We start from the raw sequence: 18,722 nt of genomic DNA, 5'->3' as shown, positions 1-18,722 counted from the left end.
CGCATGCGTGCTCCTCCCGGGGCGGGGCATCAGTGGATGGGCTGCCTGCTGCGGGGATGGCTGCGCCGGGGCTGGCCCAGCAGTCGGACGGTGCGGCGGCGAGCACGCTCCTGAAGCGGGCGGTGGAGCTGGACGCCAGCTCTCGGTACCAGGAGGCTCTGGTGTGTTATCAGGAGGGCATCGATATGCTGCTGCAGGTGCTTAAAGGTGAGTGGGGGGGGAGGGGTGCTCGGACCGCGCGGCGGGGGGGCGGCAGGCACAGTGGGGGGGCAGCGGGGGGCGGGGGCGGACAGCAGGCGCGGCTCATACATTGTTATGGGGTTTAGGAAGTCTTCACTTAGGAAGCCCCGGTGGTGGATGCTTCCCGCGCAGCATCCCGCAGCGCCCCGCCCGGAGCCTGCTTCCTGCTGCACCTCACCCCGCGGGGCTCTGCTTGCCCACGCACCAGACTCCGCACTTAGCTCCCAGGACCGACCCGCTCTCCTTGGCTCCTCCCTGCGCAGGAGGGAGGGCGGTCCCGGAGGACCTCGCCCCCGAGCTTCCCACCCTTCCAGGCTCCCTGGGGACCAGCCCCCTCCCACCCGGGATCCCGGCCGGCCTACCCCCTGTGTCGGACTCCTGCTCCCCCCGCCGGTCTGGTCTGGCGCCCAGGAGGGGGGCACCGCCAGGGCGCCCTTCCTTGGCTTGTCTCCTGGCTGGGCTCCCGGGGAAGTGGAGCTCAGAATGGGCCCCCAGGAGTGCCGGGGCTAGCGGCCCGCGGCCTCCCCGGATTCGACACCAAGGCTCTTGGGCAGGCGGGCAGATCCCAGGCACGGTCCGTCTCCTTCTGAGGGGCCGCCGCTGCCGCCTTGGCTCGCCCCCGTCCCTGCGCCTTCGGGGCCTTCTCTTCTCTCCCGCGCCCTCGTTCTCCGGCTGACTCTCGCAGACTTCTTAGCATCAGACGGTGCCGTCTTCTCCAGAGCAGGAGCTGGGGCTGGTGGGCGCGTGGGAGTGACCAGCCTCACGGAGCCCCAAGGAGGGGCACACACCGCTGATGTCAGCCGCCGCCAGGAAGGCCGGACCCCGCCTCACCCCCTCCTGTGCATTCTTTGTGACCTCCTGGTTGGGGTTCAGACACCCAGTGTTAGTTCTGTGCTGGCTGGAGGAAGTCACTGCCAACAAAGCTGGCCCACGGGATCACCCAGGCGGCTGCTTTCAGAGTAGAGCCTCGAAGTCATCATTGTGTGCAGTGGCATTACTCTCAAGCACAGACAGCCCATCGTCACCCCAAGTGCTGGAACCTGGCCGGAAGTTTTGGAGGAATTCCGGGGCGCAGTTGGAAGTGGGGAGGTGCAGACAGCGGAGATGCGCCCCGCCCGTACTGTGCAGCAGTGAGGGCCTTGAAGGCACACTGGTTTTCAGCATGTGTGTATGGGGGCCTTGGCCGCCGGCGTGATTCAACAGAGAAGGGGGTTGAGGACATTGTGCTGCCGCCAATTGAGGTGCATTTTTTAAAAACCTATTTCAGTAACTTATTCTCCCCTGAGTTGGTGGGAGAAAAAAAGAAAAGAACCACAAAGTCCTTGTAAGAAGTATGTGTAGCCTAGCAGAAGGCATCGCCACACTGGCCAAGTCCTAAAACATAGGCTTTATTCTGCATTGAGGGGTAACATGCTTCATCATCAGTCCTTTGGAACAGTCACTGGCCATTGCATTGTTAAAAATCTGAAGTTTTTTCAAGTTGTCTTTATATGGTATTATTGTATAAATTTCTTTCCTAGTTGTGCTTTTGTGTACGTACTGACCGTTCTCTCCTTTCAAAATTCCGTCCTTGTGACCCTAGCACAGTGCCAGGCACATAGGCCATTAACAAATACTGAATGTTTGCTTAGACGAAGTGGTGTAGGGGCAATGACAAAAGACATTGTAATTACTAATGTGTTAACAAGTACAAAAGGCAAAACTTGATGCATTGTAAATCCCTGAGACAATGTGTCTACTCTGTTTGATAATCAGCTAAATATCTGACTGTAGATGTGCCAGGCTAGGTGCTTTAGGGGTACAGAAGTGTAAGATTTGGTCTTTGCTCCAAATGAATTTATGATCTAGGGAGCTGGGGAGACAAAACTAACTCACATTAATAACAATGTAACCATCTCAATATATAACAACCACACAAAAGACATTTGCGTTACACTTTAATGTGACATTATGCAGCTTGCATCAGAAACAGAATATGAACCAAGGTCTTCTTGGCAGGCTCACAAATAATAATGTATCTCCCTCACTTTACAATAACAATAAATGGTATTTAAAGTTTGCAAAGCATTTTAATGTATTTCAGCTTGATCCTCATAGCAAGGTGGGACTGATGTCTCCTCCCTCCTCATTTTACAGATGAGTAAACTCCTTTCCACAGTCTGTATTCTAGTTTATTTAGGTAATTCTGCCTCTCAAACAAACACAAATTAGCTTCCAGGTGTCTTGCCTTCAGCCAGTTTCCTATTCCCGAAGCACCTTCCCTTCTCATCTTTGCTGGTATAATTCCTATTTATCCTTTAAACCTCAAGTGCTTCTTGGAAGGAAACCTTTTTTTGATCTCCCTTCTGGTTCCTAACTCCCATCCATCCCCAATCCCAGCCAGTAGTGGCCATTCCCCTCACATCTCATGCAGGATTTTATTTTGTGACTCTACTCTTTAACTTACCTCTGGGACAGTTATGCTGCCCTTTGGCAGACTGCTAGGTGACACCTTTGGGTGACAGTTGTCACTAGGGGAAGTTTGCTTCCCCATTTAAGCGCCATAGGACAAAACACTTTGTTCCATTCTAGTTACAGTTCTGACCTAGTATATTTCTGGCTGGAACCATGGACTTGACTCTAAGGCACTGTGGGAATATGGAAAGAATACTGGGTTTAGAGTTGGAGGACCATTTCAAATGGTACTTGTGTGACCTTGGGCAGTGGTAGTTTTCTTATCTGAAAAATGAAGGAGTTGGCCTAAAGTCCCTTCTGGATCTAAATTCATAATCCTATGACTCTTCGCTAGTGCGTCAGGGTGGTGTTTGGACAACAGTCTTTCTCCAAGATTGCATGCTGGCTGCCCCTCCTGCACACCATGATAAGGCCTCACACCTGGGCTTTTGTGAAGGTTTGAATGTGCTTACAGAATGCATACTTTAGCCATTTGTGTTATGTCTAAGAGCAGGTGAAGAAGTTACCATAAAATGATGAGGTATTGGGTTAGGGGTGAACGAGACCCCCAAACACCAACACTCCGGATCCTGCTGAATGGATTCGACTCAAGGCTTCTCTCAGTCAAAGAAAAGTAAAGTTTATTAAGCTTGTATTGGACACAGTAAGTCTGTGCTAGAAAATTCTATGGCTCTCTCACACCACATGGAGCAAGATGGGGTCTTATATACAGAAAGGTTGTGGGAGGAATCTAAGGGTGGTCTAGAGGAGGAGTTAATTAGGTCGGGGAAACAGTTGATTTGGGTATAGATATTTTTATAGGCTCAAGGGTGGGAAGTAGATGGACAATGGAGGGCCAAACTAGTAACAAAGGTTTGGGCAGAGCCACAATGAAAGGCTTATGGCCTCATGCAAATGCCTCATCAAATGGGACAATTCTATCTGAGTTCAAAAGGGTTCCCCTCATCACAGGGCATGTGTCTTATCCAAACTTTGTACTTTCCCCAGGGCTTAACATGTGACATAGTAGGTACTTAATACATAGTTACTAAGTGAATTCAAGGTAAGCCTGGACAAGAATCACTATAAAAAGTGACTCCTGGAACATGAACAGGCAATCTCTAGAAGAAAAGCAGGTTATCAATAGTCATATGGAAATGTTTCAAATTGTTTATAATAGCAGAGAGAAAAACTAAAACAGTTTTAAGGTTCCACCTCACACCCATCATCAGATTGGAGAAGATGATAAAAAAGGAAAATAATAGTTGGAAGTGTTGTGAGAGGATTGTCACACTGACGCACTGTTGTGGGATCTGTGAATTGGTGCATTTTGGAAAGCAATGTGGAGCTGTACCCAAAATGTCACACTCTGTATACTAGACATATATCACAAAGATTTAAGACTCATATGTCCAAAACTATTGATAGCAGCACTTTTTATTATAGTGTTAAACATTTGACGATTGAGGTGAAATGAAAGACAAGGTTCCAAGCATGATCAATGTATTACCAAGAGGTGAGGCTCACTAGTCTTCTTATAGTGTTGGGAAGCACGACAACAAAGAATAGAATTGGGTAGGTGGGGAAAACAAATCGTTGAGGTTACAGGTTAGACTGCATCATGAAAATGGGGGCGATATAAATGGTTACATCAAAGAAAGCAAACTAGCATTTTGGGTCTAGTAACCACCCCTCTCTGGGATTAAGGAATGCTTGATTGAATTATGGGATTCATCTGCATTCTAAGGACATTGTTAGTGGAGAGGGGATAGCAGACTCACTGGCTCCTGGGAGGGTTTGTTAGGGAGATAAGACCCTCCTTAATTGTACAAGGATTGGCAAGGACTGACAGTATATACCTTTTGGAAATATACCAGATCAGGTTTTAGGCCTTTAAAGATAACAAACACTTCCCAGGAGCTGAAGGTATGGTAGATAAGTTTTCCCTATCAATTCTAACTTTAACTCAAGGGAGAGAGTTAAATTCCTGAGCTCTATTCAAGGACATAGAAAGGGGACTTTAGGCAGATGTAGACTCAGTTATAAAAAAAAAAATCAATACAAGCATGGAATCAATAGAGTAGAAATTTGAGGTAATATTAATTTGATCACAGTAGCAAAGAATGAGAAACTAAGAGATCTCATGAGTTGGATAAGCAAATTATGATACGTGGATTAATGGAGTATTTTAAGTAAAAAAAGGGACAGAAACATGAGAAGACTGATGAATTGTTACAGAGTAAAGTGAGCAGAACCAGAACAATGCTTGGTACAATTACATTGTTGTACAAAAGTCCCGTGCAATTCATTTTCTCCCTATTGTGGAAATCCCAACTCCCTTGGATCGGTGACTCCACCCTACATATGTGTATTGTCAGTACACGCGCGCGCGTGCACATACACACACACAGCAGTGAATACACAGTGAGCTGTAGCCCTGACAATGGAGGGGTAGCAGCAACAATGAGACAAGTTTGTTTCATAGCAGGGCTTCATGACTGAGAACATGAATTTTCCAGGTGATTGTCTGAGCTCAGGAACAGCCTGGTGCTGGTGTGAAACAATCCGGGCATTTTGCTGCAGCTGATTTCATCCGGGGAGTGACCTCAAAGAACTGTTGTTATGCCAGGCTCAGGGCACAGCTTGCTTCCTGGGCCTTAGCTCTAGAAAACAGTGTCTTCTAATAGTAAAAAGAGAGGAGATGGGCACGGCACAGGGGATCCTGACACCCTGTATCGCCACTACTCTGATTTTGGCCCTTACACCTCTTTCGTCTTGTCGTGTGAGCTCTTTCTAAATTTGTATATAAATAAAATGACAAGGCTGCCCACTTCATTGTCCTGCTCAGAAATCTTCAGGGGCTCCCTGTTGTCTAAAGGATAATAAAGTACAAGCTCCTAAGCCTGGCATTTATGGCCCTCCAGAGTTTGGCCCCAAACCACTTTCTAGCTTTATTTCATATTACTTTCTTCATTCACTCTTTGTAATCCAGATAACTTGACATAATATCCCTCATAAATGTAGTGCACTCTTTTCTTATCCCAAGACAAAACTGTCTTTAATATATTTACCCCAGAAATTAAAGCATATGAACAAAGGTGAACAATTTTGATAAAAAGAAAGTTCTTAGGAAAAATTTAGAATTAGAAATAATGCTTGTGATAAATGAAATACTCTGAAAATTGGAAAATACATAATTTTAAATTCTATAATTTTTAAATTATAGGCACCAAAGACAATGCAAAGAGATGTCACTTAAGACAAAAAATTTCTGACTACATGGACAGAGCAGAAGACATAAAGAAGTTCTTGGAGCAAGAAAAAGAAGGTAAGAAATATACTTTTAAAAACCAGTTATTAAAAGTAAACAGCGGGGGTGGCTAGGTGGCTCAGTGAGTAAAGCGCTGCCTGCCGGTTCGGTTCCGGCCTCAGATACCACCCACACAAAAAAAACTAGCCGTGTAACCTTGTTACTTAACCCCAATTGCCCTCCAAAAGGCAAAAAAAAAAAAAGTAAACAGGGTAGTTTACATGTTGAACCAAGCTGTGAATGACTGGACCTTCATTTATCTTGAAAGATTTTATTATGGGACCTCATAAGATGTTGTTTTGCAATCCTCTCTCCAAAGCAGTGTTTTACATACGCATCAGTGTTGTGTTTTGGTATATTGTCCTTTATTAAATTACTAGTACAACTAGAATACCTCAATAAACTCTTTTGACAGCCTTGTAGAGATTTCCTGATCCTTTAGGTTTGGTGACTGACCTAAATATTGTTTCTTTTCTCCTTCCTTTAGTAAAGCACTTCAAATCATTAAATGTTACTTAGCAAGCCTTTTCTAGCCCTTCCTCTGCACCACTGAATCTTCCTAATATGTGATTAGGGTTACATCATTCCACTGTTCAAAAATCTCAGTATTTTTTCCGTTGCCTACATGAAGACTAACCTATCCAGCTGTAGCTCAGATTATTTTCCTGACGTACTCGGAATAATCCACACTTCTCTCCCTCCCTACTGCTATGCTTTTTGCTCATGGTGGACTTTCCCCACCTTTTCTGCTGAAACTCAACCCTCAGTCCCAGAGCTTTCACCAACCAGCTGTCCCACTTATCTTTCTCAGCCTTCTCAGCTATGCCAGTTTAGGCTGAGGGAAGCAGTCCCCTGTAGAATAGAGGGGAACAGAGATGTAGTGGTTACAGCTGTAGCTAAGAAGGCATTTTCCCACTGAAAATTTGTTATGGAGATTACTAGTACTTAATCTATTTGTTAATTATTGAGAATAGTTAATAGCTAATAATTAAATGATTTAGCTAATATTATGTACTAAATAAATCTTTTGAGAGTCTGTACTAACCTAGGAATCTGTCATTTATAATCTTATTTCTGTGGAAAAATATACTCCGAAGTATACTCTACACACACTCCAAAAACCCTTTTTTAATAAACTGGAGACTAACTATACATCATGGTGTTTTTTAAAAAAAAAAAGCCTTAAAGGCTTCTGGATCATTGAATAAACATTTATTAAGTGCCTACTGTATCTCAGGCACTGTTCTAAGTGTTAGGGATCTCAAGACAAAAATGAAACAGACTGAAATGAATAAGGGATAATTAAATCAAGTTCATAGGATCAGTGAAGAGACGTTACTGTGACTTCTGAGGCTGTCTTTCTGGGTTTCTCTGACTAAAATCAGCTTTTTACAGGGCTTAAAGCAGACTTGAAAGGCACCATAAAATATTGCATTAAATATATTATACTCCATCCTTGTCTAAAATTGCCAAAGGACTTAACATCCAAAGAGAACAGCCAGGATATAACAGGAGTTATGGTTCTGCTAAGCCAACAAAAGATGACAGCAAAAAATGATCAGACTCAGCTGGAGAGAACACCCTCACATTAATCTGGGGTATGCGAATCTTGTGGACAGTGTACGGGTGTTAGTTCATATGGAAGAGTGTTCCTTCCGTGTTTTCACCATTACAAGGCGGTTGTGGTCTTCCTAACCCTTTGCCTTGACCTTTCTAGGCTATCCCTGGTATTATTGTGCTATTTCCTTCCTTTTCATGGTCAGAATTCTTATTTAAATTTTTTTAATTTAAATTAATAAATTACAATTTATTTAAAGCCAATGCCGCTACTTCCTTACCATCCACTTTCTCCTCACCCTTTGCTGTCTGGCTTTTGCCCCTCCTACTCCATTGAGACCGAACTGTCCAAGTCAGAAATTGCCTCCTAATTGCCAAATTCAATAGCTTTTTTTTTGGTCTTCATTCTCCCTGCTCTTTCTCCAGTATTTGACACTGATTAATCGCCTCCTTATGGATACTTTGCCTTTCCCTGGCTTTTGAAATACAGCCCTCGTTGAGTTCTTCTCTAACCATTCTTCCATAGCTTTTTTTCTTCGTAAGGTAAGTATCTTGCAAGGTTCTGTCATTGGTCTGTTTTTTCTTTTCCCTGTCATTTGCACCTTATCTCTGTAGATAACTCTGAAATCTATAGATTCTGCTCTGATACTTGTCTCAGCCTTCAGTCTTGCATTACTAACGGCCTGTAGTGTACTTTTATTTGGCTGTTACCACTGGTACCTCAAACTCAGTGTCTTAAGAAAAACCTAGTCTTTGTCTTAATGTCACCATTTTTGTCAGTGTTACAAAGTGATTCTTGTTAATTCTACCTTCAGCACCATCTCTCCTCCTTACTGACACAACCATTCTATATTGGCCCCTGCCCAATTACAACAGCTTTTCCCATTTCAAACTGCCCTTTTACCTCTGCACGATGCCTACCTTGTTCATAAGTCTACCCGTCATCCTTCTACCCAGAAGCCTTCCTTGGTCTCCTGTTGCCTCCCAAGTCAAATCCAATTCTTCAGCCTTGCCTGGTACCACTGTAGGTTTTCTGGCATTATACTGTTATTCTCCACAGATGCAATACTCCAGGGAAACTCTATAACTGGGTAAGCGATTACATCTCTTGAATATATTGCGCCTTCCTGCCTCTGGGCACTGTTCACAAGGCCTCTTATCCCTGAAATTCACACTGGCAGATCCTCCCCTTACTAATTATAAAGTCTAATTCAGATGTCAGTTCCTCACGGAACCTTTCATACCCATATCCCCTAACATCACATACCACCGACTACATTTCTCTTAAGTGCTTATGTATTGTCTTGTATAAAATAGTTGTTGCACCAGATTAATTATCATCATATTGACCTTAGGTTGATTAATCTTTTGGCCACAATAGCTCTTCAAGAACATATGCTAAAACATTAAGAGGTAGTGATCATTGTTGATGGTAGGAGTACTCATACCAGTGAAATCACTCATCCTTCAGACAACCGAAGCAGAAATGTCTGTCTGTCTGTCTTTCTCCCTGCTAGATTATAAACTTTTTGAGGGTTGGAATTCTGTTTTTATCTAAATTCTATATTTTCCCGCCAACAAACACGCAACAAAGTATTTTATATGCACAAGGAACTTAAATGTTTGTTGAATTTAATGTGTTTTGTCAGAAGGAAAATACCACAAGCAAATTAAAATAGAAGAGAATGCAACAGGCTTTAGTTATGAGTCACTTTTTCAACAATACCTTAATGCAGCTGTTACTGAAGTATGGATAGAAGATCCCTATATTAGAAACACTCACCAGGCAAGTGAAATATAACTTAAATACAAAAATGTTAATATTTAAGTTTTGCTGGTTAGCTAAATTTTATTATTGGTATCTTTTAGCTGTACAACTTTCTTCGATTCTGTGAGATGCTTGTTAAGCAAACGTCTAAAGTGAAAACTATTCATCTTCTTACTTCTATGGATGAAGTAAGTACTCGAATGTATTAATATTCTTTCTTCCTTCCTTCACTAGTTATAAAATGCAGCACAATCAAAGGAACACATATCAAATATCATGTGTACAATGGAATAAATGCATAAAGCTGTAAAGTTGTCTTAGAAACAGTCTAGTCCAGCCCCCTGACTTTACACATGAAGAAACAGTCCCAGAGAGGGTAAAGGCCTTACCCAAGGTCCTCAGTGGCAGATATAAATCTAGAATCTTAGTCACATGATTTTTAATCCAGTGTTCTTTTAAACACCACCATATTCCATTATGCTGTTTTTTTTTTTTTTTAGGAATGAGTTTATATAACAGGAATGATTGACATAAAGCAATTTTCAGGTAGTTCTGTTTCTGATGACTTTTATATCAGTTTCATAAGGTGGAATAATAGCTTACGTTTATTTAAGGTTTACAACTTCTAACAAGTCTGGGAATTAGTTGCTATTATTATGCCCATTTTTTGATGAAGAAATTGAGATGTAGAGAAGTGAGTTGCCTAGGATCACATGGCTAGTAGGTGTCTAATTTGGATATTAGAAATCTGCCTAACTGCAAGTTCTGCTCTGTCCACTTCCATTTGATTGACTATAGTGTTACTAAATTGTAAACGGGACTGAGTTCGTGTTTACACTGGAAAGGGAAATTATTTAAAATGCTACATTATTGTTCCTTAATACATCATATTTCCTCTTTTTAAAAAGTAAGCATTGAACTAATAAAACTGCTTTTCAGTCATCTGTAATATACATACAAAAGTCAGTCAGAATTAAAGAGAAACATATATATATGCGTGTATATATACATACACATACATGTGTACACACATGTGTATATATATTTGCTGTTCACAGGGCAGTGGGAAGGTTCAGCAGACCAGTGGCTTGGAAGAAATAAAAGAATCACTAAGTGAACATGGAATAGAGCTGCAAATAGAATTCTCTTCTTCAATACATGATCGAGAAATTAGGTTGGTGTTGTAGTTTTCATTTTTAAGCCATATGTCATTTTGATAGGAAAACTTAAGACACTCCTTTCTCTTTTCACTAATTTTTCCATAATTTTATAGTCAATTTTTGTGTTTAATGATTACAACTTTGGATATGACTAAATTTTATTGTTCTCTTGATTTCTTAAAAAAATTTGGTACCATTTCGTGACATGTCTAAATTTTTAGTTTCTTAATGGAACAAGATATAGTCCAGTATATTCTTTCAAGGGACTGTTTTCTCCATTCGCCAAATCATTATAAACAGTGATATGATTATTGTGATACTTTCATACTTCAGCTTCCTATGTGACAGGAAAATAGTTCTGACTTAGATACCTGTTTATAAGAAAATTCATTAATAACTATTGATGGGTTAAATCAGCTTCGATTGTTAGTTTTTAAAATCAAGTGGCCTGGGCCATCTTGTAACAGCAGTATTTTTAAAAATACTATTTTTGGGTTCCTAATCCTTTTTTTTTCCCCTTTAAAACAAATATCTGCTTACCAAGCAAACTATTGTCCCAATAACCAGAGCTTAACAATAGAACCTAGAAAAGCAATAGAACATAGAAATGTTATTAACTCGCCTTGGAATGATTAATAGTTAGCTGACTGGACTGTCTCACCCATTTCCCAGCTTAAACACATTCCCACACGAATCTTATACCATGAAGTTTTTTTGAAGCAACCATAACTTTTTTTTTCCTGGTAATAAGTTGTAAGATAACTTCTTACTTGTACAGAAGGGGATTGGTCTCATTAATAGACTCCAGATGTATTGGACTACTTTCAAGGGGGCCATAGTACAGTATACTAAGATGGTAGAAGAACGGTGGATGAGATGTTAGAGATTTGGTAGCTCGGGGACAAAATGGGGTTCACATCTCACCCACAGATCATAATCACAAAACATACAAAAAAGTATGGTTGATATTATAAGTTGTCAAAACAAGGAAGTTGTGTCCTCAGTGAATCCAATGAAAAATTCAGTTTAGTTTGGCAAAATAGTGTTATGTGGACAATGGTAGAATTCAGTGGGTCAGTCAGCTAAACTGTTATAATATTTGCCAGCTCATCCAATCGCCTAATTTTTTTGCAGCTTGTCCCTTTATATAGACACAGCCCAAGATTAAACCTGGTGTTGATTCTACTCTCATACACCTGATCAAGTAAGAGACTTCCCTTGGCTAGAGGAAATTGCGCTGGCATTTAGCCTGTCATTTAACTTTTTTGTTTATATAATTACATTTCTAATTTCAATAGGTTCAACAATGGATGGATGATTAAGATTGGAAGGGGACTTGATTATTTTAAGAAACCACAGGTAGGACATAGCCTTATCTTATTAATGAATGACACCATTTTATGTCATTAATAACAATTTCTCTTTCTTCCTAGGGGCGTTTTGCACTTGGATATTGTGATTTTGACCTGAGACCGTGTCATGAAACAACAGTGGACATTTTTCACACTAAGCACACAAAGAAAATATAATGGTTATCTCTGACCTCGTATTTTAAATGAATATTGAATTTTAAATATTTTTTTACACAATGATCATTCCTGTAAATGAAAATGTGATAGTAAATCTAATTTCATATTTCTGTTGATTTGGATACTGTTTTAATTAATACATAGTTTAATATGACTGACATTGTTTCTTCTCTGGCCACATCATTGGTTTGAAAATATTAGTTAGACTAACTCTAATTTGCCTTAAGGGGTATAGTCTAAAGTAAACAAAGCAGAGAGCACCAAATTAAAATTTGCACTTTCCTAATTCCGACTCATCTCATTCTGTTCCAAAAGAGAAATTTTAAGATTCATGCAAAAGAATATATATTATTAAATTTTATTTTACTGTTCCAGAGCTGTCATTATAAAGAATAATCATCATTTTTGAATTACATTATTTTCTTAACTTTTTCACAAAGAAGATGCCATTTGCTGTATAGTTCATGGTCTTTTGGATATGTTCTAAGCAATGCATTTATTAATACTGTGGCTTCACTCTGGCAAAACTTATTGCCAATAAATCTCGTGCTTAGTTCCTCAAGCATTTCCGGTGGTAACCAGTGATCAGATGCATCAATTTTGCAGTCTTCAATTCTCCCATTTTTTACATCTACATGTATTTTCATTTCAGAATATGACTGTTCACGTAACAGATCAAGAGAAGTATTGACACTAAACTTGGGTGTTTTGCCATAGATCCAGTCCCAGGTTTGCAGTTCTTCTGCTATTTTATTTATTCCAGGAAACACGGTCTCATCGGTTGGATTTATTAAGATAATGTTGCCGTCGGTTTGGTGATAAGCAGCATACTCTGCTGCGATAGATTCCATCAATACCTCACAGGTTAGTGTGTCTTCATTTTCCAGAAGGTTTTTCACCGAGGCAGGTACACTGGGGGTAGCGTTGCTCCTAATGCCCTGGTAAGGACTCTGAAGCACCGAAGATAAAGAAGCCCAGTCCGTGTGGCACAGTAAGGTGCAGTGGTGATAAGCAGCGGTGCGCCCGATCTTCGAGGCTGTCCCGGAGACTTTAAACTGCCCTCCCAGTAGGAGGTCCAGTCTGTCCGTGGCCCGCACGTCTAGCTCTGGCAGCACGGCCTTCAGCGCTCGGATGACCAGCTGCAGATTCTCCATCCTGTTATACTGTGTCTTAGTTGTGAAGAAGGTCAGGTTGATGTTGCCCGTGTCATGGTACACGGCTCCCCCTCCGCTCTTCCTCCGGGCCAGTTTTATGCCCCTCTCTCTCATTAGATTTATGTTGCATTCCTGCCAGGGATTCTGGTGTCTGCCAATCACGACTGAGGGGGAATTTCTCCAAAGGAAGAGAATAGGCTTTCCTTCTAAATTCATGTGGTCGTGAATCCAGTCTTCCACGGCCAGATTTTGGTAAACGTTGTTAGAGGTCGACTGTAAAATGAGGCCACCTTTTGCTGTGTTTTTTAAGCCAGCTGCTGGGCTCTTGAGGATATAAAGTAACTGGAAGCAATTCTTCATAGAGAATGGGATCAGCATGTTTCTAAAAATGGAGGAAATAGGGTGGTCGTTAAATCCTATATAGATACCTTAACTTTTTGGAGGGCCTTCGGGGTTAAGTGACTTGCCCAAGGTCACACGGCTAGTAAGTTAAGTGGCTGAGGCCAGATCTGAGCTCGGGTTCACGGCACCCCGCAGCCACCCCTATACAGATACTTCTTAAAACGCAAACTGTAACGGGTTCGAACGGTTTTTATACAAGTCTCTCTTGTTCTTTGTGTGACACAAGTTATTTGTTCATGACCAAGAATTTAGGTGGCTGTTTTTTTAAGACATTACAAGGAGGGGCGGCTGGGTGGGAAGGGAGCCCTGCAGTCAGCAGGCCCCACCGTGTGACCTTGGGCCAGTCACCAGGGCAGGGAACGTGGGCTCAGGTTGTGGCGCTCGTGCCCCGCTGAAGGCCTTCGCTGACCGCAGGCCGCGCGCTCGGCGCTACAATGTTGCACGCGTCACTCCGCCCGCCCCCCCACCCCCCCGCGGAGCCCGGGGGGAGGGAGGGCACCAGGGGCTGGGAGGCAAGCGCCTGCTTCCCGCCCGGGACGCGTGCTGCCTGTGGCCACCAGGCGCGGCTCGGGTCGGAGGGTTGGTCCTGCCTCCTTCCCTCGTGCAGCCCCCGGGGCCCGGGGCGGGGGGCGGGGATGGACGGGCCTCGGCCGGGGCCCGAGCTCCGAAGGCCCGGCGCCACCAAAGGGGACTAGACCCCGTCCCGAGTCTCCTTCCGGTTGTGACTCACCGGTTACTTCCGGCGGCGGGTCCGGGCTACGGCGTGGGCACTGTGGGCGAGATGGTGCGGACCGCAGACGACTTCTCCCGGCTGCGCAGGCGCGGCCCCGCCCTCCCTGCCTCCGGGAGTGCGCAGGCCCCGCCCTCCCTGCCTCCTGAGATGCGCAGGCCCCGCCCTCCCTGCCTCCTGGGATGCGCAGGCCCCGCCCTTCCTGCCTCCTGGGATGCGCAGGCCCCGCCCTCCCTGCCTCCTGAGATGCGCAGGCCCCGCCCTCCCTGCCTCCTGGGATGCGCAGGCCCCGCCCTTCCTGCCTCCTGGGATGCGCAGGCCCCGCCCTCCCTGCTGCCCGACCCCTGGCACCGAAGGCCTGCGGGAGCGGCCTCTTCCGAAGTAGGGGCTGAACCTGGCCCCGCCAGCCTCTGGCTCCTCCTGGGGCCGCCCAAAGGGAGGGGCCGGGCTTGGGGTCACTGGGGCCTGGCCTCTGGGAACGTGCAGAAACGACTTTGATAACTTTCCGTAGAAGTCTTCCCTCCGCAGTTCTATGGGTTTATTTAACGCGATCCCGGGGGTCCACTGGCCTTGGCCGCCTACCAGAGGGGCTCTCTCTGACCCAAACTTGGCTCAGAACCCCTGGTGGGCTGGAACGAAGGGCAGGCTTGGGGCGGATGCATTAAAGGTCCCGTGCCATGGGGTGAGGCGAGCACCTGCGGCCGGTTACGAGTCTGTGACCGTCAGCGCGTCGTGTCTCAAAGGGTCCCTTCTAGCAGTGACGACGGGCAGGTGGCTCAAGGCGCTAGGGTTCGGTCTTGCCCGCCCCAGCCGGTCACTACACTTTCAGGGGGTCTCGCTTTTCTAGGAAAGATAATAATGACAATTATAGAGCAAAACTCTTCTGAACCCTCCACTCAATGCTCTGCCCGCTTCTGGATGGGGCAGACGTCAGCCCAGAGGACCCAGCTAGCATGCACAGGGAGGAGGATGCGCCACAAAGAACACACGGATGCCATTGAACCTGGACTGGGCTCTGGACTAACCAACACAGCCCTCTCAGTGACCTCCCAGGCGGCTTCTTCTCGTTCCCATTTCGTCCAGTCCCGCATCTCCTGTCATGTACATCTATCTCCTGGATGGCTCCGGTGGAGAAAACCATACCCAAGGTGCTTTACTGGGTCCTTTCCCTGAAACTGTAAATTTTTCCACTGTTCTAAAACTGTCTTCTCCTTTGTCCCTTAAATTACCAATTGCCAGCCTCGAAGTCAAAGCATCATGAGGGAGGGACAATAGGGAGCAAGAGACACCATCCCCAAACCTTCCTGTCAGACCTGGATGGAGTTGGCCTGGGACCCTGAGCCTGAAAGCTCCAGGAATAGTAGCATTCCTGAAATTATAGGCCTTGGTTTCAGCCCAGGTCTCAAACCACCAGCCAGGGAATCGGTCCTTGAGAGATGTGCTGGTACACCAACTTTTTGTTGTTCAGTAGTTTTTCAGTCATGACTGACTCTGTGCTCCATTTGAGGTTTTCTTGGCAAATAATAGTTTTGCCAAAAAAGGTTTGCCATTTTCCTTCTCCAGCTCATTTTTTTTTTTTTTTGGAGGGGGAAAGGTAGGGTAATTGGGGTTAAGTGGCTTGCCCAAGGTCAGACCATTAGTTTTTGTGTTAAGTGTCTGAGGTAAGATTTGAACTCAGGTCTTCCTGACTCCAGGCCTGGTACTCTATTCACTGCACATAACTGTCCCCTCTCCAGCTCATTTTACAGATGAGGATCTGAGGCAAACAGGGTTAACTGACTTGCCCAAGGTCACACATCTAGTAAAGTGCCTGAGGCCAGATTTTAATTCTAAGAGATATGTCTTCCTGATCGCATGCCCCGGGCTCTATCCACATTACCACCTAGCTGTTCCAAGCTCTGAAGACCAGGAAATTGATGTTCTCATCACCACAGTGCTTGGCACTGCCAATTGGTTCAGTAACAGAAGTGGATATGGTTTTATTAGTGGAAAATTACATTAAAGAAAATGCATACCAATTGCTTGGCCACTGTACCCTGAAGACCATGGGGCATTCCCATCTAATTTGCAGCTAAACCCTCCTTTGTGTTGGTTCCCCCAATTAGAATGTGAGCTCCTAGAAGGTGGAGACTAGCTTGTTTTCCTATTTGTATACCTATCATTTAGCAGTGCTCTTAATGCTTCTTAATTCAATAACTTCTTCCCCTTTATAGCCAAGTTCTTAATCTTTTTCCTGTCTCCACTCCCTCCACTTCATTCTTATTCAAATCTCTATAATATGATATGTATACCCAACAAGCAACTGAAATAGTTCTCTCCAAGGTCTAATGCCGTCCCTCATTAAACCCAATGGTGGGTTTTCTTTCTTTTTGGTTGGCCTTTTTTGAACTCTGTGCAGAATTCATTACTCTTCTGGATACCTGCTCTTCCCTTGGCTTATCTAACCACTTAATTTCCTTCTTCCCATCCTCTAAATGGAAGAGATCCTCAAGGTACCTTATTTTTTGCTCTTTCTACATACACTCAATCTCATCTAATCCCATGGTTTAAAAGATCACATCCATGCACTGACTCTCAGATCCAGTCTCCCCTCAGATACGTAACCTCCTATTTTCCAACTGTCTGCTAGGTATCTCCAGTTCAATGTGTCCCAAACTGGACTCTCTTTATGGAAGACCTAGACTTCTCCAGAACTTTTCTATTTCTGTCGATAGCTTAACACATAGCAGGTTCTTAATGTTGACTGACTGCATCATCTGTACAGCCACATAGGTTCAGAACCTTAAAATATTTTCTGACTCACATCTAATAAGTTGCTAAGCCCTGTCAATTCTTCCTTGGCAATATATCTTCAACCTATTCCTTTTTATAACTGCTGCAAATACCCTACACCTCAGGTCCTTTTACCTAGACTATTAGCCTCCTAATCAGTCTTCCTCTCTAATTCATCTTTATTACCAAGTATTACCTATCTTTACCAACCCAGGAATATTCCAAATGCACCTCTCCCTCCGATCTCAAAGCTCTTTTGCACAAAACCTCTAATGACTTTTAATTGCCTTAAACTCCTGAGCCCCAAATCAGAACCTGTTCTCTCATATTCTAGCCAATGTGCAACTACCCCCCCCATTCTAATCATGCCATCTCTTGCCTTTATATCTTTCCTTATGTCATCCCCCATGCCTGGAAATGACTCAACATGCTTGCCCACCCTAGTTCTCAATTCCCAGGTCCAATTTTGATTCTATTTCTAGGGATCCTTCACTAACTTCTTACCTCTCCCTTCCCCACCAACCAAAAAGGAATAATCTTTCCCTTTGAAAATATTTCAGAGCACTTTACTTGGATCTTTCCTTTGTAAGAAAAGTTTACTTTTTACAAAATAAACATGAGGTAAAGTATATGTATGATATACACACATAAATGCACACACACAATTATGTCTATATATCCATTCTTCCATATTATAAGCTTCAGAACAAGGTCTGTGTTCTATCTTTGTAAGTCTATTTTTAGCATAGTAATGCTAAGAATAGAGGAGTTTTATTCTATTTTATTCTAATACTAGGTTTTTTATTCAAATTAAATATTAAGTGCTTAATATGAAAGACATTGTAAAATATAAAGTGAAAAAGTTAGATGTAACATCAACACTCCTATCAAGTAGTTTACAACCTAACAGCTTGATTTAATGGAAAAAAGCACTGACCTAGAATCAGAACTGGTCTGAGCCTTGAGTGATGATCTTGGGCAAGTCACAAGAAGTCAATGTAGAATGGTAAACCTATTCAAGATATGCTGACACCCCGCCCATAACCCTGCCATGTAAACTTCAGTTTCTCTATGAATTTAATTAACTCTAGTTTCCTGTATGTGCTTACAACTTCCACTACATCCTATAAGCATCCCAACACATGCCCTGTGATAATTCAATTTCTAAACTGATTCAACTAATTCTGTAGTTTTTTCTTCTTTTTACATTTGCCTTTCTTCCCCACATTTCTCAGATAATAGGATGACACTTAAAATTACCCACTCTGCCCACTCCTTGCTCATTCAATATTTATAACCATAATCAAAGAATTCCTCTTTTCCATCCTTACCTTCACTCTTGTTAACATTAAAAGGATGTTAATTTTATTTCTGGAGTCAAACCTTTTGTTCTCTCCATCTTGCCTATGATCGTTCCAATGAAGGAAATCACACACTTTGTCATCTGGATGCCCCATCTCAAGTCCAATCCTGAGGACAACTGCACTTTCTCCAGGCCATCCCCACTGGGTCTAGCCCAATGGGGTAGTCTCGTGAGAAATCACATTCCAGTGTTTTCTGGTGATGTGAAAAATAAATCCTGTTACTCAAATCCTAATTCTCTGATGTGATGTTCTTCTTTCCAGCTGCTTATACAACAGGCTCACTTGCTTTCTCCTGTTTTCACT

The 18,722-nt window shown here is 43.4% G+C and overlaps 2 protein-coding genes across 5 annotated transcripts; one reads left to right on the top strand and one right to left on the bottom strand.

Moving 5' to 3' along the window:
* The first annotated feature begins 46 nt into the window (after window positions 1-46).
* On the top strand, window positions 47-12,283 carry MITD1 (microtubule interacting and trafficking domain containing 1). 4 transcript variants are annotated; one of them, XR_011165413.1, is made up of 8 exons: window positions 47-207; window positions 5,900-6,001; window positions 9,190-9,326; window positions 9,410-9,496; window positions 10,367-10,482; window positions 11,603-11,672; window positions 11,767-11,827; window positions 11,902-11,979. XR_011165413.1 is itself a non-coding variant. In XM_069072995.1 (7 exons), exons 1-7 carry the CDS (start codon window positions 57-59, stop codon window positions 11,995-11,997), a joined length of 750 nt encoding a protein of 249 aa, XP_068929096.1. In that variant the 5' UTR covers window positions 47-56; the 3' UTR covers window positions 11,998-12,283. The 4 variants fall into 4 exon arrangements, 3 of the variants coding, with proteins under 3 accessions (XP_068929096.1, XP_068929098.1, XP_068929097.1); XM_069072995.1 differs by lacking the exon at window positions 11,603-11,672 and having other exon boundaries at window positions 11,902-12,283; XM_069072997.1 differs by having other exon boundaries at window positions 11,767-12,283.
* Window positions 12,284-12,339: 56 nt separating this feature from the next.
* LIPT1 (lipoyltransferase 1) lies at window positions 12,340-14,400 on the bottom strand. The gene is made up of 2 exons (XM_069072994.1): window positions 14,284-14,400; window positions 12,340-13,533 (listed from the first exon to the last, which is right to left on the bottom strand). Exon 2 carries the CDS (start codon window positions 13,527-13,529, stop codon window positions 12,408-12,410), a length of 1,122 nt encoding a protein of 373 aa, XP_068929095.1. The 5' UTR covers window positions 13,530-13,533; window positions 14,284-14,400; the 3' UTR covers window positions 12,340-12,407.
* Between the last annotated feature and the right edge of the window lie 4,322 nt (window positions 14,401-18,722).

This window comes from Petaurus breviceps, unplaced genomic scaffold, assembly GCF_028583685.1.
Source record: "Petaurus breviceps papuanus isolate PSGF00001 unplaced genomic scaffold, PetGlider_PUasm1.0 90849, whole genome shotgun sequence".
Classification (NCBI taxonomy): Eukaryota; Metazoa; Chordata; class Mammalia; order Diprotodontia; family Petauridae; genus Petaurus; species Petaurus breviceps.
Note: the sequence above shows the minus strand (reverse complement) of the source record. Positions and strands in the feature narration are given on the sequence as shown.